This window comes from Mesitornis unicolor, unplaced genomic scaffold, assembly GCF_000695765.1.
Source record: "Mesitornis unicolor isolate BGI_N332 unplaced genomic scaffold, ASM69576v1 scaffold11683, whole genome shotgun sequence".
NCBI lineage: Eukaryota > Metazoa > Chordata > Aves > Mesitornithiformes > Mesitornithidae > Mesitornis > Mesitornis unicolor.
In genome coordinates, this window is record NW_010174030.1 from 39,349 (window position 1) to 60,898 (window position 21,550).

At 41.1% G+C, this 21,550-nt stretch overlaps 1 protein-coding gene across 1 annotated transcript in view; it reads right to left on the reverse strand.

Annotated features, from left to right (window-relative positions):
* The window catches only part of PLXNC1 (plexin C1), a 67,825-nt gene that overhangs the window by 32,905 nt on the left and 13,370 nt on the right, over positions 1-21,550 (reverse strand). Inside the window, exons 4-13 of the mRNA XM_010180915.1 lie at positions 20,404-20,504; positions 15,150-15,264; positions 14,010-14,154; positions 12,268-12,350; positions 9,029-9,082; positions 4,421-4,560; positions 3,197-3,376; positions 1,825-1,912; positions 667-930; positions 423-614 (exon numbers count right to left, since the gene is read on the reverse strand). Coding sequence (XP_010179217.1) covers positions 423-614; positions 667-930; positions 1,825-1,912; positions 3,197-3,376; positions 4,421-4,560; positions 9,029-9,082; positions 12,268-12,350; positions 14,010-14,154; positions 15,150-15,264; positions 20,404-20,504 — 1,362 coding nt within the window. The remainder of the gene's footprint in view (positions 1-422; positions 615-666; positions 931-1,824; positions 1,913-3,196; positions 3,377-4,420; positions 4,561-9,028; positions 9,083-12,267; positions 12,351-14,009; positions 14,155-15,149; positions 15,265-20,403; positions 20,505-21,550) is intronic.

A 21,550-nucleotide genomic window follows, 5' to 3' on the forward strand; every position in this document is an offset into this window, starting at 1 on the left:
CACAATCCTTTTTCCTCACGGCCAGGCTGCAGCAGCAGATTGCTTCCAGATCTAAGATGAGGGACTCTCCTGTGATGTCTCTGTCAGTGATGTCTGTGGTGCAGCCAGAGGTCTGATGAACTACTGCTCTCCCAGAGCTCAGCAGCAGTGAGCTCAGCTTGGCCTGCAGAGCTTTCCTCTGACACTGCAGCAGTAACCAGACAGTAAATGAACTCAGTCCCGCCAGTGGTACCTAAGCCAGGCAGGCACGCTTAGATGTCAGGAAGATAACTGGACTACCAGGTACCAGGAGAACAAAAAATGCATCCCTGTTCCTCCATCTGTAAAGAGTATTCATGACCAGAGCATTAACGCTACCTTTTACTACATTTGTGCAAACACCCAAACACTGTTAAATTGCAACAAAAGGGGATTCCACTTACAAAAACTTTCACTGTGGAAAAGTCAATCTTATCTGTTCCTTCCCTCTTGAATTTGCACAGTATGGTGCTACGGTCTGGTTTTTTGGTAATGTTTTGGACGCTGAACCATATCTTTTTGGTCTGTGCACCACTCAGATACGACAGATAAACCTCTACCTCAGTTTTAGAAATATTCAAGTTGTCATTTTCTTTCTAGAGGGAAAAAAATGAAGACAAACTGTCACTAAATACAGTAAGTAGTAACATGACCTCCAATGACTGTTTTAAATAAGGAATTATAGTTTATTACTTTCAAACTTACATATATTTTTAATTCCAGATCAGGATCCAGCTCAGTGTGCAGCTGGTAGTTAATGAACACTGGGTCAGGGTGATAGTGTAATTTGACACAGGGTATAAAGGTAGTGTCCACTTTCAACATCATATCAACAACTTTACCCTCTGTTGCATGGCTCAGGCTTGGCGTTAAGTAATGATATTCAGATACATTTCCAGGACACCTAGAGACCTAGAAATATAACAGCAAAGATGTAACAGTCATTAAGCACTCAACAGTGGGCACAATTACAAACAGAGGCACTCAAATCCATTTTAACATCTTCCTGACTTCACACCGATCTCTGCTAAACCCCTTGTCTGCGATCAGGGCTGCGTGCAGAGAACCTGGGAAAGTTTCAGTCCTGAGCTTGTGTCTACCTTTAAGCACATTTATCACACTCTCCACGCTGCTTTAAGGTTGATTGCACACTGCTAAGGCAGCTATTTCCTGCAGTGAGACAGGAATAGTGACAGTGATTTCTCCCTCCTTCCCCTCAATGCAGGTGACAAGAGAAGAGCAGGACAAGCTCTCCAGCACCCCTGGGCATTGGCTCTCCCCAAGTTAACTCCTGATAGCAGGGAGCTGCTGCAGTCACCCCATTGGTTGGTCCCACTGGGGCAGTGCTGTTGTTTTCTAGTCTCTGTGCTGCAAGCCCAGGACGTAGCAAGATGCCCACCCCCTCACAGCCTCAGAGGAAGGGTTTTGTCCCAAAATCAGCTCCAGTCTCCTGCCCCTTGCTGAGGCAGCAGCACCATTTGGGTTCTCAGCACAAAGCCAGAGAGTACACTTCCTAATAGAGACTCATATATGGAGGCTCAAAAAGGACAAATTTGGAGCATGTCTCTACAGCATAGAAAAAAGGCTCAGAGAATTATGTAGGGGAGCAGCTTACATGTATCCATGATCCTGTACCGAGAATGTGTGCAACTGTAATCCTACAAGTGGTCATATTTATTTCAGTAGGGTGACTGATGTGTGCCCGCAAGTGTTTGAAAAATATGGAGATCCTCCTGAAATCTTAGGAATAAAACCTAATCCCTTAAGAGACCTCTATCTGGTATTGTAAAGGAGATTAAGACTTACAGTGAGGTTTGATCTCTGGTCATCTGAAATAATCACACTGTCCACCACATTGAAATTCCTACCAATTGTAGTAATTTTGCGACCACCACTGCAAAAAAGGGGGGACAAAGGGACGTTAATATTATCTGTTTTCCCACAGATAAGTCGTGCATTAAGACTTCAGCTGTGAATAACTACTCATGTGCATTTTGCTTTGGTAGCAGCCCATATAATAAAGTTAAACCGCAGGACAAGATAATTTGAGCTATACAGTGTACTTCCATTCTTCTCATAATGTAATGGTAAATGCATTTGCTACTGCAAAACCAAATGATGTGATAGCACACACATGCGTACTCCTTTTCAGGGACTCTCCACCTTGTTTTCTCTTCATGCAGCCAAAGAACTAGACTGTCATTTAATATTCTGTCTTGAAGAAAGAGCATCACGGTATTCTGCTGCCCCAGAGCAGCCCTGCCTGTGCTTAATTCTTGCCTTCTTCAGGACGAGCCAACGGTGCCAGGCACCTCACAGGAAACATCCTCGGCAGCGTTCAGACCATCTGTCTTAGCACACACAATGGTGCTTGTGTCTGAGGGCTCTGGCTCGCAGTCTCTGCTGAACGCAGTTGGAGTGCCTGAAGGTATTATTAATTTCCAGCTGCCTGAGCTGCCCCTCACCTGGAGATGAGGGCGTGCGTCAGCTGCCGCAGCTGCCAGCCCAACTTATTACCTCAAATCCACACTTGCCAGTGCTTGACGCCAAGACAGACTAAGAATGTGAAAGTGGGCAAGAACTGTGCGGGCAGCAGGACAGGTGGAAAGCTGTGCCTGAGCGTATCTTAAAACCATTCTGTAAGTCTTCCTTCCACTGGAGCTGTGAGTCTCCCACAGAACACAGCAGAGACTTGAAAAGGGCTCTTCTGGCTTTAGGGAACCCGGTCCTAATGCAGGGCTGTGCATATCGCTGCAGCGGCGATTATTTTCACTTCATTTCCAATTCACTCATACTTGATACTGTTTCAGAGGTGAAAGGTATATTAGTATCAAGAAATCAAAGTTAACTGGAGTTTGAATTCATCTGTGCTACCCTTATTTTGGATTTAGTTTTAGTATGAAGAGACTGTTTCTACCTTCTACAAAGGAGACCTGAGATGGGCAGGAAGGAGTTTACAGAATCCTGCAGAACACAGAACCCATCTTGGAGCCATCATGACCCAATCTATGTGTTAAATGTTACATCAGTTCACTAGCATAAACCCATCCTCCACAACAGGTTACAGCACTTACCCGAGTTTACATCAGCTGCAGTCTGGCCAAGGAAGGAGGCTCATATCAGCTCAGTGGGACAACATTTTAATAAATACATTAAAACTACAGAATGACAAATTCACCTGATCCAGGAGGTATTTGGTGTGATTCCAAGACACGATGGTGGTGAAACATAATGCAGGGTCATTGGTGGTGAACATTTTTTCCCATTAACCTGTATGCATATACTTTTGGCCTCTTTACGTGTTGGTGGGAGAGTAAATGTCATTTGTGTATCGTTCAGCACATTTCTAACTTTAATGCTGGAGGAGAAAGAAAACAGTCAGACAGTGAAGCACAGATGCCACTATGCCACTCCGTGGTGTTACTACACAAAGCCTATAACCTAAAGCAAAGGATGAGGAGAGAAGAGGAATGAATCTCTCTTTGAGCTGCCAGATGGAAGTGGAAAGAGAGAGCAGGGAGTTGAAAAGATGAAGTAGGGCATCTTTTGAAGGAAGGTGCTATGTGTCACAATAATTACAGTACAGATATTGGTTTTATGGCCTTGGGATGAGGCTATGTAATGCAACGTGTGATTTTGCTGTGCAAACTGTGTACTTCCCTGTGCTAACAACACATTAGCTAGTCGAGAATCTTCAGTTTCCTTTTCTCTTTCCTTCATTCCCCCTTCTTCCTCCCGATCTCTCCTTCCTCTCACTCCTTTTTCTTTCTCCATCCCTCCCTCCTTTTGTTTTCTGTGGTACCCAAGAAATTCATGGCTGAACTAAAAATTGAACTGTACCACATGAATACTTTTTCAAGTGCTAGCTATGTAAAATGGGCTTGGTAATCACAGGCAGTCACTGCAGCTGCACCTGAAAATGACTGATTCAGAGGAAGATAGCCTAATTATCCAGAGGGTTACAGTGTGCAATCATCAACAGAGAAAAGTACATGCTGTTGAAAGAGAGATTCCCTTTCCTGGCACGATGTCTGTGCTTTCACAAGCAGAATCCTAGAATATATGGGGGACATTTTGAGGCAGAGGAGAGTCAAACAAATGCTGAAGCTTTCCTGTGACCTACCTTGTTGCCTACTGCAAGGTACAGAGGGCCACAGCTACAGAACTGCCGTAACTACTGCTGAGAGCTGCCCACCCATCTCTTGCATTGTACCCAAACACCAAATTCATTTCCATCCTTTGGAAATTTAAAGTGGAAGCAGAACTAAAGGAGCACAGAGCAGCCCTGTTCCGCTGAGGAGAGGTCCACGGCAACTGTTCACACAACTCTATTGGTAGGGCAATATGGGCAGAATTTTGACCATGCAAAGTAAAGAGAATTCTTTTTCAGAACTCAACTCACATGTCTGGTTTACAGCCAGTGATTCCAGTCAGTATCAGTTTTATGTCTGATGCACGAGTAAAGTTTTCTCCTTTGACTGTTATTTCACTTTTGCCTAATGTAGAAATCCACAAAGGTTCAATGGAATGAATGCTGATATGCTATTGGAAAACAAAGCAAAACAAAATCTGGTTATAAAAAGGCCAGGCAGTTAAACATCAGCTGCAAAACCAACCACCACTCACGAATGTGGGTTTTATGGCACTGGGATATATTTTCCTTATTAATTTCAAATCTTGTTAAGCTTGATCCTGGGAAGTACTGTCAATCACTACTTATCTATAAGCCAACTGTTTTTACCTACATACTTTGTATTTCATTTTATTTCATAATAAAGTTGCCCAAAGGAATCAAAATCTGACACACTGGAATGTAAGTATCATAAAAACCCAGCTTGAAATGATGTATTTTGTGTGACCCTTGAAGAACTAAGAAACAACACAAGACAAAACCCATGATGCTGTCACTACGAGACCTAAGAGAAACAAATGAAGGCATCTCTAGAGACCTGAAAAGGGGAAGCAGGGTCAAATCCCAGAATGAAGAGTCGAGAAAGAGCCCCAGAATTAGCTTTACTAGAGAGTTTTTTCAAAGTCATACATAGAGCTAACGGTACAACACAACTGTGGGGACTTTTTGGTGTCCCATTTTGATGCTAACAAGTTTACAAATCTATTTTCCAGTATTTAAGAATAATCCTAGTTTGCTCGGATGGTGTCACAGTCTTGCAGAAATGTGGCCAATTTTTAAACCATGCTTTTCTTTGTGTATCTTTATATTTACTCATTTTAACTTTCTAACACTACTGAGCAAGAGAGATATTTTCCCTAGTGCTTTTACTTGATGCATTTGACAGCATCTCATGTCTAATCAGTTTCACTGCTTCCCCAGTTTTATAATCACACAGACTGTTTCCTCTCTGCATATCTTTCAGACAACAAACTGAAAACATTCAAAAAAACAGGAAAATACGCATGCAAAACCACAAACTGGGACCTTCTCAGTCAAATAATTTCTAGCTTGCTTTTAGGCTGTCTATAATACCAAAGTGAAGTTTTAGAGCATTGCAATTATCCTGACTTCTGCTGTGCATTGGTGGATGCATCCACTGTGCAGTTCAGTCTTCCCGACCCCGAGAAAGGAATTGCTGCAAAACCTCTACGAAAATCCTTGCCGCAGGGTTTTTCTTACCCACTAATGTTTTCGTTTACCCAGAGCAGCACCAAGCCTTTGGGATCCTGGCCTGAGGGGACCACTGGGGTCTCATTGCCATCCACTGCAAACATAGCCTTTGTCTGTTTCAGAAAGGTCCCCAGCATGTTGTCCCCATATGCTACTACAGTGGCCTGCTGAATGCTGCAGCGCTCTGGAGCAAATGTGAGACCTGTCACAACCCATCAAAAGCCACAACTTGTGCCTCAGGAAAGGGCAAGAGAGTGCAAAGGCTGGGGCCAGAGGGCCTGCAAAAGGGCCTTCAGATGACCTCTGGTATGGATAATGGAGGGCAAAGGAAACCCCTGACAAACAGCCTGAGGGGGAAAATTTACTCCCACCCTGACCTGGGGATCAGTTTAACCCTTAGTATGCAAGCAGGACAACTGAAGCAGAAATCTGAGAGACTAAAGCCAGCGTCGCACCAGCACTTTCCTCCACTTGCGCCCCATCCCTCTGCTTGTGCCCAGACTCCAGCACTCCAAGGACAGTCAATGCCCTCACACAAATCCAGAGGCCAAATACTGCAGGAAGGAGTAAAACACTGCTTAAGGGCTTTCACTGGTAACCAGCAGAGAGCCCTGAAGCACAGAAATAACAGTATCACATAAACACACAGAGACTCCCCAGAGCTGCATCGGGGCTGCGAGCCTCAATGAGGGAAATGCCAGGCTTCTTCTGCCCGGTGAGGGAAATGTCAAGCATCCCCTGCCCAGGAGTGTGGTGGTGCTTTGAGTCTCCTGCTGGTCTCTCTGCAAGCCACCACAGACCACTGGGCACCTCAGCTTAGCTTGCCTTGTTTCTTTTCTTACACCAAGAAGAAATCACCAGAAGAATGGCTCACTCTGGAAGTTTCAGTCCTCTCTGAAATCATATCTTCCCATGGCTACACAGCACGGAGTACCTCGCCATGTCCTGCCTCAGACTCATGGCATCAGCTTGGTCATTTGCAGCGCTGAGCCAAGCTGGCCTCCACTCCTTGAGAGCCTTCTTCCCGATTGGACTGCCGTGGTCCGCAACACTTTCCTCAGCAGCAAAAGAAACTGTGAATTTCCTCACTGAATGCGGGAGGGACCAAGCATCCTCGCTGGTGTCCGTGGGGCTCATTTTCCCAGCGCCAGAGTGCTGCTGACCTTCCAGTCGCTGCATGGCAGGGAGAGAGATGCCCAGCAGCGAGAGGGAAGCGAGACAGCAGAGAGGCAGGAGGATATTTATAAAAATCACTAGTTGTAAAGCATGTGATGAAAGCAGCGTAAACACGCGGAGAGACACACAGAAAGCGTGCACCAGGTCCTCAGGTAATGTAAATCAGCACAGCCCTGTCAACTTTAATAGAGCTCCACATTTCTGAGCTGCAGTCCCCCCATCCCCTGGACAGCCGAATGCTACCCTGGGGCTGCGTAAACAGCAGCAGCCACATCCTCAGAGGTGTGGTTAGCATGGCTGCGGGTCCCAGCAAGATATCTGGCAGCGGCCCAGGTTAAGCAGCCTCTGCCACCCTGGGGAGCTGGTCCCCTGCTCTAGCACAGCCCCTCCCGCAGTGCTAGCACAGGGGCCCGAGGCCACGTGAAGAACTGGACTGAGGAGGAAACTGGCCTAGATGAAAAATAACCTGCCGAAAGAAAGCGGTTATTTGCAGCCAAATCAGTTCCCCAGCCAAGCATACTCGCACAAGCACTCCAAGTGCAGCTCTGGCGCAGGGAAGGGGAAGGTGCACGCATGGAAACCAGCAGCTGGAGTCAAGAGGAGGGCTGGGGCTGCCACGGAAAAAAGTATATTAATCGAAATGCTCAGCTGGGGTTGTGGGAAAACACAAATCCTCTTTCTCAGTCCTCCAGTAAGTTCTTAAACCACAAGCAGTCAAAGGAGAGCAGGATTTCAAATGCAATTTCAAGCCCTCTGAATGGATCAATCACTTCTGAATAAATATCTGTCTTTGGACTGCCTCTAGTGCTTTCACTGCCTTGTCCATCACTGTCTTTCCAAGATAAGGCATGTGGAAGAAAGCCATCTCCCAGGCTATTCCAACTATTTACCAATGTCAAATTAATGCACTTGGAAGCAGAGCAAAGAAGAATTTCCTCTGTTCTTTCACCAGCAGTAATGCTTTATATGCAGACCAAATCCAGAATATTAATGCTCAGAAGCACAAGTATTACAATTCCACTCATCTCTGTGAAAAACAAAATGGATGTTGTGATTTTGTTTAAGAAACCTCAGCTGAACAGTTGAATTTAAGAGGTAATTCCTGTCTTCACATGTAAAAGTTTGACTAATTCTAATGAAGCATTTAGAGATAAGGACACAGTCACTATTTATACCAACCGTGCTATCACTCACAGAAAAGCAGAAACCAAAAAGTGTAGGCAGCAAATCTCTATGTACTTACTCATCAGCCAAATTTCTCTTCACTACTCATTTCTTTCCTAACACCTGCATGTCATAAGCAACCACTGATGACAAGATCACTCAGTTTTATGAAAAAATAAAACCACTTTGGCACTATAAAGAATGGAGGGATAACCTCGTGGTTAAAGGGTTGGCCTACGAAGCAAATCTGATACACTGCATGTTTTCAATAGAGAACTCAACCACCAGATTCAGGAGGTACTTTGGCACCAGCAACACTCCTTCCTTTCCTGAGATCTAGCTTGAGCAAGATAGATGGAGAGTAGCTCCATCTCCAGTTTTGTCTACAGCCTGGAAGAAAGGAAAAGAAGTTTCCAGAAGTGCAAACCAGGGATTTACTAACACACAGGGATTTCAGTTCTGGATGCATCCTCTAGCCACTTGTCTGTTATGAAGAAATTGGGTGGCACATCCTCCCCTTCCTTCTGCTTCCCTGGCAGCTATGTTTCAGGAGAAGTTGTGATGTGGCTGCATAAAATGAGGAAGAAGTTTGAGACTCTGAAACCTAGTTTCACAGACTTGTCTGTGACAGCCAAGATCAAACATGCACTTAAGTCTAGGTGAAACATTAAGTCCAGGATGTTCTCCTTTGTTACTGACACGTCCCAGCCCTTATCACGCTGGCTCCTGTGCAGTGCCTAAATACAGCATTCAGGGATTTGGCATTTAAAGCAATATTTTAAGTACTGCACCTAGAGGTAGGCATATGACTATTGCAGTGTTCATTGTCCCAATGCCCAGATCTGAAATGCAAATCTTTGTTGGTACCTTTAAGCACCAACAAAGCATTAAGAAAAAATAGTGTCAGACCACATACCTTTCTATGTAACCCATTGACTGCCTCCCGATCCACATCTCTATTCTTCCTGCAAAGCTCCCTCATTTTACATAAATTTCTCCTCCAACCCACAGAATCTCAATAATGTCTATCTTAAAATGCTAACTAACCTCGGTTTTCTGTGCAGTGGTGATCCTCTTGGAAGCAGCTGCATTACAGCTATCCTGAAAAAAATCAGCATTTCTTTGTGTCAGGACAAGGAAGAGACAGACTGCTGTTCAGATGCAAAAAATACAAGGAGAAGGCATGATGGAGGATTCCAGCCCTCCCCAACAAACTTCACCTGGCAGGTGGTGGCAGGAGAGACACGTGTCCATTTACAGCTGGCACACTCAAGCCTGTGTATACACTGTGAGCAGCTGGTAACACAGAAAACAGAGTTTTTATAAGGAACTCAATCTAGATTCAGCCATGAATGCAAAATTTCAAGTGACAGAAAAAAAAACCACAAACCCAAGAGAACAACCTGGCAAACATGTAATGAAATGTATAAAACACATAACCTGCGTTTCTCCTCCAAGCCTATTGTTCTGTTGTGCTTATCCTGAGGACAAATTTAGTATGAAATACAATCTGTGCTGAGATGCTGAGAGTCATAAATTTCCAAAAAGCATGAAGCAGATGGAACACTTCGGCCTTTATTTCTCTGTGGCTTTCCTCTAGTACCTAAGTGCCCAGATAGTACTTTTTAACCAGAAAAGGACAGACAACCAACACTGATTCCTTCACAGCTCGCCTGACCTTTTTCCATTCTGTGTGTAGTGCTAGTTTGCTATTGCTTTCTCCTACCAAAAAATACACCTGTTAGAGACTAGTTTGTCCCTATCTTGCTTTGCAGTGCATCAATCGGCATGGAGGAGAGCCAAGAGCAGTGCATGCCCTCTCCATGCATGCTGAGAAATGCTCTGGTTTAGAGAAAGACAGCTCCTTCCCTGCGTTACTCCAGGTGGTGTGCCACTTCCCAAAAAGCAGGAGTTCAATTTCAGCCCAGGTGCCTATGAATTAGCCTCTTTGTACAGGAGAGGAGCATTCTAAATAGGAACACTGTAGTTACCTACAGTATACATTAGCCAGATCTTTCTAAGTTTTAGCTCTCAATAAAGAGTGTGGCTCTGAAAAATAATGTGTACAGAACAACAGGTATTCATTATTCCTATTAGCAGATCAGACATTACTTTCTGGTTTAATTGTATTAATGTTACTCATAGACCACATTTAAACTGCATTCAGCTCAATTAGAAAACAGCTCCACAAAGTGACTTTTACAGAATCTCTTGACTCCTCTGATTTAGGTCTTATCCTGAGTATCAAGGGCCCACCTTTTTCACAAGGACAAAAAGGATTTTAATGTCATTGTGTCATCCTTTATTATATCTTTAGGCACTAGTCATAAATTCAGTAATTGTAATGACTCTCCTTCAGCTATCTGCCAGGGTCCCGTTAAAGAAGAGAGTCATCAAAAGTAGCGTTCTAAGGACAAGAAAAAAAGAAGGAGAAGAAGGAAATGGGCCAAGAAAATGGACTTTACTGTCTTGAGTGAAATGTATTTCCTTCATAAAAAACAATAAAAAAAGAATTATCATACTTCAACCTCCCTCCCCACACACAAACATAAACCCCACAATGAACTTCAGTAGGAATTAGGCTCTTACTTTTTCAACTGAAATGTTTGTGTGATATTCCAAGAGCTTGAGGACAGCGATGCTTCGAGAACTAGACAATCTGGAAAAATGTGACTGTTAGACATATGCTGGATATTACAAAAAAAAAAACCTGTAAAAAAAATAATGGAGTTGAAAGCTCATGTGCCTTCAGCTGTTCTCTACATGGTACACACCTTCTGTCATACACACATTCACTCACACTTTCGACTGATAAAAATAACTCGATTTTGTCCTTCCATAGCACCCTTCAGCTAAGTTATTCCTCAACTTCATACACACTCATTAATTAAGCTTGATGCCACCACTACTGCATGACATACAAAAGTAATGTTATTGTCAGGACACAGATAAGGAAATGCTACCATGGAGCAGTGACACAAGGTCATCTCCTGAAGAGCACACAGTGCTATACCGTGGCACAGCCAGACCCCAGATTCAAGCCAACAGACTGTTCTAATGCGAGAGACCCCAACATATCCTACTTCTCTCTCTTTCTGTCTCAGAGACTTGGTTGCAGAATCTTCTTTTGTAATCTACGCAGTAGCAATTTTCATCCTATTTAAATCTTTTATGATTGCATGAGTCAATTTGCCATTATTTCAGCTAGCAATTACTATACTGACAATTCACTGGCAGCTGTGGAATGAAAGAGTATCTTCTCCCATGAGCAGAATACCACATCGAAAAGCAGAGTTAGATATATACCAGTTAAGCCACGGTCCCTTTCATCTGTGTGCCTGCAGATGTGTACGTCTGAGAAATGAATGACTGTCTGAGATCAAATGAAACCCATGTGTGCAGACTTTTCTGGCTTCCCTACGCCAGGGAGTAGAGAGCTTTTTAATCCAGGAAAGTTGCACAGATTTAAAGCATACCTACCTTGAAAAGGTAGAGAAAGCTTTGTCTTTATCACAGGCTGGCTCGTTCAGATGAAAACCAGCTTTGGCTACATCTACAGTGTTAAATCAGAAGTACCTCCTAGTTCTGCACATCAGCGTGGCACTTGGGTGCTCGCTGCAAAGCTCACCTGTACTGCTTGTTAGAAACAGCCCTTGGAGCTGATCGTATGCTTAAATACCTGACTAAACAGACAGCAAAAAGCATGGTTTTTAACAGTGTCCTAATGCCCAAAGATGTGCAGAAGCACACATGGACATTTTGAAATCCTTCACCAAGCATATACTTGCATGTCCAGAAATCTATGTATCTGCAGAAACCTGACACATTGGGCACAAAATTGCCTAAATCACTTGCCTGTGTCATATGAGAAGGGTCTCGATCCATAAACTACTGAAAAATAGTATTTTACTAGGAGTAGTAAGTAAAAGTAAGGAATGTATCTGCTTCCAGCAGAGCTTGTCTTCTCTTTTAAGTTTGTATAAATACTTTAAAAACACCACCATCAAATACGGTTTCCTGATTTTGTCTATGTTGAAATTAATGGAACCCATTACTTTCTGACCTTTCAAATTGCACTGAGTAACAGGTATTTTCAAAACGCTTTTTTCCAGAAATGATACCCAAAGGAGTTTTGCAAGTGCATCTTCTCGTGAGACTGAGGTCACTTTACACGAGGTACCATAAATAGCCAACATAACGTCCACACTTGCATTATCCACTAATACATCTCAGCTCATAGGAGCACATGAATGGCAGTAATACCAGCAGACACAAGCTAAGCTCACAGCCTTCTGGTTACCAGTCAAAGGGCTCATCTTTGGCACAAAGTACAGGCAAGGTGAGCTAGCTTCCATAACACTCTGAAAACCTGCTAACAGAGTAAGAAAAAGCTTTAGTCTGAGAAGACAGGGAACCAAAACAATGCACTCCATAATTGCAAGAAAACATAGCTTTTGGGACTGGGTCAATAAAGGACTTTTTTTTCTTCTCTAATGTATTTGTCCCTCTTAAAAATCCACTAATAGTTTTTACTAAAGACAGCTTTATAGACCAGAACACTCATTAATATCACCTTAGCTGTCACCTGCTAGTGACAAAGATTTTTCCTTCCAATTCCCAAATCAATATTGGACAGGAACTTGACTTAACACTTGTATGATGCCAGAGGAGCTTTTCCCATACAAAGGATGTCCTTCTGTGATCCAAATGTTCCAAGGAACCTCCATCAGGGGCAAGAGTCCCTGAGAGAGAGCTCCTTGCAGCACTGAGGTCTTCAGAACAACAGGTCATGGTAAGTTCTGGCTAACATTTCACTCCTTTTCCTACACAAAAGTATCATAAAAGAATCAGATTCATGCAGAGTATTACATGTCTTTTGGGCTATATTATCTAGGAAAAGATAAAGGCAGGCATTTGTCTGAATTTTCTGTTTCCTCTTCAAGTCACTTAAGAGCACATGGTATCCTTGAGCTTGCTATCTTTGTCCCTCAGTTTAAACTAAAACTCTCTTTTGTATTCTAACATAAGCAACTTTAAAAAGGTACAAGGTCAAACTGTATTAAAAAAAGCTTTGTGCTTCTCTATAGACTCCTGAAGCAATGCAAGGTGGATGTTTTCCTCCTATTAGTCCAATAAGACTCTCCTGTGGAGGATTATCATCTGATCTTTGAGACCAAAGCCTGGAGAACAGCTCAAAAGTCTAGACATTGATAATTTACCACCTCATTCTAAAACTTGCTGTTGCCCAGAAGATGCATAAAACAGATCACATGCATCATGCATCCAATCCAAATGGCTCATGTTTCTAATTCTGAGAACTACTGGAGAGCAAACCAGTGTCAGAATTATTGCGAAATGATTCACCCAATAATTCAGAAAGATGAATGAAATCAAGTCAAAAAGATGTACCAGTCAAACTGCCCCTGAACCATGTATTCTTCTGCTAATCCTCTACACGAGACAATCACTTTCTCACAATTATCTAAGTTAGGCTGAAACAATGAATTGAATGTTAGGATTATTTATTGTACAGACATTCATAGTCAGATTCTCCTCTTATTTATGCTGGTACAGTTTCTTGCAAAAACAAATTCTGTTTGCAGATGAGAGAAGGGTTAAGATGGGTTAATTTGGTAAAATTAACTGGACCAACACTGCTTCCACAGCTCCAGCCAGCTTGATTGCAATTGTAGTTATCTTAAGTTTCCTCAGGCAGTGATTGATGGCACCATGTAAATGCACTCCTGATGCTAAAACACTGCACTGCTATAGGATGAACTGAAAAGGTTTCTTCTAGCCATAGGTTAACATGCTTTTAGAAGGGATTCCATACTAACAAATCTTTAATTATCAGTAACAGTGTGAGCATACTCAAATCACTTGACAAAACATAAATATATTTTTTCAACGACATTGAATAAAAAGCATTAGCTATTCTCATACTCATTAGGCCTGTATTTATGCTCAGTTCTCCACAGTAATCAAAGACAGTCAATAAGCATTAAACAGATGTAACAGTAAGACATACCATCATCAGTTATCACTGGAGCAGTTAGATTGCAGAAACAGGATGAGTTTTTCAGCACCACATTTTCATAAAATATTTCAATGGGTTTTACAATTTTTATCACACAGGAAGTAAGGACTTTGCTTATGCTTGCAGCCACGGAAACCTACAAAAATGTAAAACCAAGAATACAACAGATTTCTTGTAATACTTGTTAAGTCGTCACCTTGTCTTTACAGAAAACTACAAACTATAAAATGTACAAAATGAAAGATTTTGTGGCAGAAGCAGACAATTCACTAGGTAACCTCTCAACGGACAGGGCCTCTCCCAACTGAAGCAGCAATACAGAAGGAGTCCTGAAAGGAACACTATTGCTTTCTTCCAGAAATTAAATGGATCTGTAAGGTTTGTTAGGGGAGCAATCTGGAATAATTTTGGATTTCAAAACAAGAATTTTGCTATAAACATTATATGCTGTTATAGTCCCTTCAAAATATTTGAGCAAGAACATACAAATCCTCACAGAGAGACAACGTTTGCATCCATAACCAAAGTGCACTTAATTATGAAACAGAATCTATCTCGTAATGAATTATCCTTTGTTTCTGGCTGAGAGCGCTTTACAAATATGATCGCATTAGCGCATTCAATCAGGAAATCAGAAACAATAGCATGCAGATTAAGTGGCCAGTCACAATACTTGATAATCAAATACTCAAGGCTGTGTGTGCTGTGTACAGATACTGAGTAAATAGTAACATCAAACACTTAAAGACGCGTTTGTGTTAGTGTATGTGAATGTTCTGTAAATTGTTACAAAGCTCACAACTTACATAATGCACTTGATATACAGTCACTGGAGATACTAAAATCACTGATAAAGTGATACAACAGAAATGCTGCCTTTGTCAGCAGACTGAATTTTTGACTCAACATCATGAAGTATAGCTTCAGGCTACGATTTATAGGAGAGGAAGAGAACACCTCTCTGATCGACAAATTCAACTTACTGGGATTTCTCATACATTTGCCAATTGTTGAGATAAAAGGGACTCATACGTAGAACGTGGTGACAAAAGAAGGGGAGCTGCAATAAGTGACAGAATGACACATTTTAAGTCACAATAAACAAACATGTATAAAACCGGGTGTACATACCTGATTTTTGGCAGGGAAACTTAGTAGGATTTTCAGATCTTTATCAGGTCCACGTGAAATGTTATACCAACCCTTTATGCTGTCTGAACGTGTACAATTTTCTTTTAATGTGCACCTAAAAGTATACGTAAAATTATACTAGCCTCCTTATCATGGCTTTGACTTCAGACACTGTACTTCAACTTATTTCATGCTATTGATTTTATACAGGAACATTATTGATTTTTTACAGGAATATGGTTACAACTGCAAAAAGCTTCAGGAAAACAATCAGTGAAATCTTCCGCTTATCCAAATAAATTACAATGCATTGACATATGCCCTAGGGTCCTGATTAAGTCAATGGGACTCAAGCAAATATTAGATGCTTGGCCAGTAACAGTGGACTTGGTAGCCTGGGACAGAATTTGTCTCCCCCAACTTGATTGCACCATTGTACAGCTCTAGATCTGACCCCTCCGGTTCCCTTTACACTCAGTGAGGAGAAATATGCTCTTTCAGGGTGCAATTCACATAACCTCTTTCTGACATTCACACAAAAATGAAATGAATCACACTACAGAAGCTGCTTGTCTCTCCAAAGAGTATAAGAGGAGATGGGAGTGAAGCTCAGATTTAGAGCTATGCTATGAATGTGTATAGTTGATGAGACGCATCCTCCTTCCTAATCTCCTCTGTTGTCCACCGATGTGAACGGTAATCTTTCCCCTTTACGTCAGTGCACTTGGTTAAAAACATTGGGTCTGAAAAGGCAGCTCAAGATAGGTTTCTCTGTCTTCAAGAATAAAATCCAGTTCAGAAATAGGATGGCACAAAGTAAATAAAAATGTTGTAGATGCCATACTGCAGGAATTAGAAACTACATGACAGAAAATTAAGGAAGAATGAGGAAACACTGAGATATACAGGTACTACAAATTTTACATGTGTTTAATAACATATGATAAGAAAAAGAGGACATAGCCATATAAACTAGATGGACAATCACTGAGCTTGAAAGGTGAATCTTTAAAATACTGTCTGCTGTTAATGAACGGTCCACAGATTAACTCCAAGTAATGTCATATATCTAGCAATTAAAGACCAGTACGTGGTAACTGCATATATCTTAATATTTTAGTATTAAGATTGAATATTTATAAATAAACGTAACATTTCATTTTATTTTAATAGTGCTGTTTTTCTACCATAGAAGCATGTATAGCTTCAATCACATGATCAGCGACACGCTCCTTAGTGAACTATTCCCTCGCTAAAAACTAGAAATGATACTTGCAAAACATGGGCCTTTTTCACGAGGAGGTCACTGCATAAATGTATTGCACAATGTGTTTTCTCTCCAAAAGGAATAATACAAGAACAACTTTCAAGAAAAAATATCCACCACTTTTCAAAATGCCCAAAATAACCCCACAAACCATAGAAACCATAAAGCCACCTTCTCTGTAGACCAAGGTGTTGGCAACTGGAAGGCAGTTAAGCACAAGGTCACTTCCTTTGTGGTCTGACTCAGGAAACTGCTGCACATGAGCCTGATGAGGCTTTGCATCCAAATACATTCGGGTCATAACTATACTGTAAGAAATTGGGACTTTGCCTGACATATTTCAAACTGTCTGAAGTAGGACAAATTTCAGCCTCATTTATATCTCTCTTCACCTTACTGAGATCACAAAGTTCCATTAGCACTACAGTTTTAGGTCCACCAAGGATGGGATCTGTCATCAATAGATGTGCACAAACCAGATGCTCGGCTATGTACGGGCAGATAAGTTGGCAATGACGCACAAGAAAGAGACATCCTATAGTTTCTGACAGGCTAAGGATCATCCTGTTGAAGATGCAAGGCAACACAATTGCAAGACTTGGCACTAAATAAGTATATGCATTTCAGTGACACTAATATTAAAATATAAAAAAGAGAACTGTTTGTAAAGCTGAAAATTTAAAACTGTCCTAGGACAGTTATTTGCCTTCCTAGACTGCCTGAGGAACACAAGCAGCAAACATGTTTCCCTTTATCTACAATGAAGAAGCTAAGAGTTCACTGGCAAAAAAAGTAACCCTGGGTCACGCTTGTGTGCCAGGAAAAATGTGTCTTTTGTTGCTCTAAAAGCTGACCTTTAACACTCAAACAATCTGCTATGGAGAATGGTCATCTCGTAGGAAGCAGCGGCAAAGGGGACAGCAGAGCCTCTCACGCCCCTCAGCATAAATTCTCACAACTGCCCTGCACACGCCAAGAGTAACATGAATTCCAGTCACCTGAAGATGAGATTATTTTGTTATAGCCTGACTTTTATACAATTGATATTGTTTGCAAGCAGACTGCAATGAATTTAACAGATAAATGTTATTTGTGAACGACACGGTTGCAAAAATTAAAATACAGATGCAGACAAGTACTGAGTCTGGCTTTCTTGGAAAGGTGGACTGAACCGGACCCTATACAAGTATGAAGGCTTAAGGCATGAAACCCTAGGAGCAGACTTCAGACATGCACAGGTATGTGTACAGAGAAAAGCAGAGTCAAGACATTTTTAAATCTTTCACAGCAAGTTAGTTCTTTATCCTCCTAAAGATTCCTCTTCACAACTGGAACTGAGCTCCTCTTATTTCATTATGATAATGTGACACCTTATGCGTACTGGTTCACTCCTATTTACTTAAGTCTCCGCTTCACTAATCTCGTATTAACTACAGATCCTATTGAGTTTGGCCTCTCTGCCTTGCTATAAAGCACACTGATTTCCTCAAAGAATGAGAACATGGCTTCAGAGAAAGTTTTGGCATCCTTTTCCAAGGTACCAGCCCCTGAATGAAGTCCACAGATGTCACACACACTGACCAAATTCAAAAGTAATTCTGGTAATGTCAAATAACTAAGAAATATAATGTTATTTCTGTATGGAAAATACACGTAAAACATCAGTGCCTTGTACTGGAATAATTTCAGCATACTTCAGGTAAATCTGATTCATCTACAGAAAATCTGTAAACATTAAGAGAAATCACACAATGCTATGACTAATTGTTTTGAATGATTGTAAGTGAAAAAAAGAAGGTATATATTTGTCCCTGTGGAAGAAAGACTACAAATAGGAACAACGGAAACATTTTGTTTCATTTTGTTTTCACTTGCAATAACATTTGCAGATTTTTTCATCGAAATGCTGGATTTCAGTTCACACGGTCTTTAAAATGAAGCACTGCTGGTAAGTTTGATTTTAAAAATGGAGTGCGTATTTAATATAAAATTTCTTTCCCAGCAAGAGTCTAAAACATATCCTTGATCTCAAAATTATTATGGAATATATTGCTTTAGTGGACATGTATGGACTGTGACTAAAATATTAGCCAAAAAGATGCCTTCCACTTTTTCTAAAGCTTCACTTGGAGCTCTCTCTTCACAAAACCAAGTATTTAATGACACTAAGTGCTTAACAGTGAAAAATTACGTGGGTGTTGAACGGGATACATATTATAGTAATTCATCTTTTCTCCACAAGAGTAAATTATTTCTGTTTCAACCAGATGGAAACTTTTGGTGATTCCCCCCATAAACAGGGGATTTACTGACTAACAACTTTTACCCACAAACGCTTTACAAGGTAACTAAAAGCCTGAAAAGCTTAGCACTGTAACTTATACCGTTTCTACCAAGATAGCAAAAGAGAGTTTGAAGAAAACACATCACAGAATAAACACCTACTCTCTTTGCAAAAAAGAGCAGCAGGTCTTCAGCAAAATCACATTAACATTGAAACAAACCAAAATAGCTTGTACTAACTTTCTAAAAGGCAGCTACTAGTGGAATTCCTCAAAAATCAATCCTATAACCACTTTTGTTTAAGGTTTTAATCACTGAGGAACTGGCATAAAAGAAGGTTTACACTGTCGACATCTGCTGATGATACCAAGTTGGGAACATTACCATGCAGAGGAAGATGAGAATATCACACAGGAAAACTTGGACAACCTTGAAATGGGATGACATTTCAAAGCATAAAGTACAAGAATATGTACCTAGAGCAATAAAAATCTCACAACGCATATGTTTTACAGCCTGGAAACTCATCAGTTGGAAAGAAAACAAAGAAAGAGAAGGACCTGGGGGCATTATTCGATCACAGATGATTGTGGCCCATCAATGTGATGCTGTCATGAAAAAGACATTTGTGATCCCAGGACACACTAAGTAAGGTGCTTCCTGGACAGACTGATTAAACACCACTGGGCAAGGCACCGCTGTAATCTTTTCTGGAATATTGTGACAGTCCTCGACATCCTTATTTTAAAAGGATGGATAAAACTGACAGAAGGGCTAGTGGAGCAGAGCTAAGAAAGGAGTGTCTTATGTGAGAGAATCTTAGTGAAGTTAGCTGGTTTAGCACACCGAAATGAAAGTGAAGAAAAGAGACTGCTTTCACAAAAACATTGAGGAGGTAAGCGTGAGGGAGGGGGGGGAAACCTATTTAATCCCAGGTGATGCAATCACCAGAACAAGTGAGTATAACCTGCCCATGAAGACACATGTGATGAAAATGAGCAGACAGATTTTACCCAGCAGAAAAATGAAACTCTCAGATAGCCACACAACCAGGGCAGGGAGGACAAAAAGCCTATCTGAATTTAAGGATGGTCCTTGATTAGTTTATGAGTAGGTTTACATGATGGGGTCCCTTGCAATTGCTAAGACTAGACTCGATGACCCAGGAATTTCTGCAGTCCGGGCCAAAGATGCTTTCAAACCTGCTTCAAAGAAAGCAGCAAAAATAATGATTCAAATGTGAGGATGAGGAGTTTTAGAAAGAAATTCTCCTCTGGCCTAAACTACAGGCAGTGGTTCCAGGGCAAGGAAGTATGAATCCTGAAGACAGCTGAGCCCTCTTTCCTCATTCTTACATGCAAGATGCTCCCAGCTATTAAGATGCTTCAAGCACGAGTATACCATTTTATCTCTTAATCAATCTGGAAAGCAAAAACATACGTTCTAAAATAAAAATAATTTCTTCGTCCTAGCCCAACATATATTTTATGGGTAGACCTCAAAAATCTGAGGGTTACCATGATCTTTAAAAGTGCAGACCTTCCTTTCATATGATAATAAAGTGTCTCACATTTATGGCTATGATTGATTCCGTAAAAATTCAGGAGATACAATCTTGATGCTGAATAGCCCCAGGCCAGTCAAAATGTACACTGACTAAAAATGCATTGTTTTTATACGAAAGTCTAAAATGCCAAAAAATACCTTCGATTCCAAGAACACCACCCACAGTAGGGATCCTTTGCAGAAAAGCATTCTTGCTCAGAAACGTATCTACCGCAATTTGCAACCGGTATTCTTCTCACCTAAAACCAAAGAATGTAAGAACATACGAATTAAAATAGCCTCCATAAATGGGGAAAATGAGGGTTACCATTCAAAATCTGATAACAACCAAGCACGATCCCTTTGGGAAAGTTTCCTTATGGGCTCCCCTCTGCCAGAAGACCTTTGGATAGAAATATGCAGCCTATTTTGTACTTGCTGTAGTTTGCCATCAGATGACGACAATTTGGATCTACTACTCAAAGGCCAGCATGGACAGACGAATGCAAGAAAGACTGATCAGCATAGTGAACTACGGATAACAATAGAAAAGGGGTATATTTTAGAAATAATGCTCTGCTTAGCAGAACATCATCCTCATCTCGTCAGAACTGAGATTTTCAAATGATTGATGAAGGTGCATCCAAAAATGCATGCACAAAACAAAATGCATCTGTGTTTGCATCACCATGTCAGGTTAACGCATGTGCACACTAGAACAAACGCATGCAACTACTCAGCATGCATGAAAATGCCATTTCAATAAGTAAATGTAGATAATTGTGGCTATATTGTATGTAGCTATACTTGTACATTCAGCTCGAATATCCTAGCCAGCCATTTTCAGAAAAGGAAAGGAGAAAGAAAAAGAGAAAGCTGATTACAAATAGTGAATACAAATACAAATAGTGGTATTAATAACAATGTTAATTAATAATCTTAGTAAGAAAAGTATTCCTAATTCAAACCATTTTTTAACAAATTTGCTGTACTTTGTGAACAGAAACAAGGACACAGGGCTTTCTGCAGACTGTGTTTACTGCTTTCTCCAGCCGTATCTTGTAAAATTCAATTTATCTGAATGTGTGTGAGATAATCAGTTCAGAAACCAGCCAACATCATAGACTACTAGCAAGTTAAAAAAGACAGTGTAGAAGGCTCATTTAAGCTCCAAGAGATGATCACAGAGAGGCATTTATTCCTAAAAGCTGTTGTTCCTCTGTAACAACTTGCTAAAGCTAAAGAAAATTCAAGTCTTTACTTTGAATATCTACATATACTTTTGACTGAAATTCTGATTCCTGCT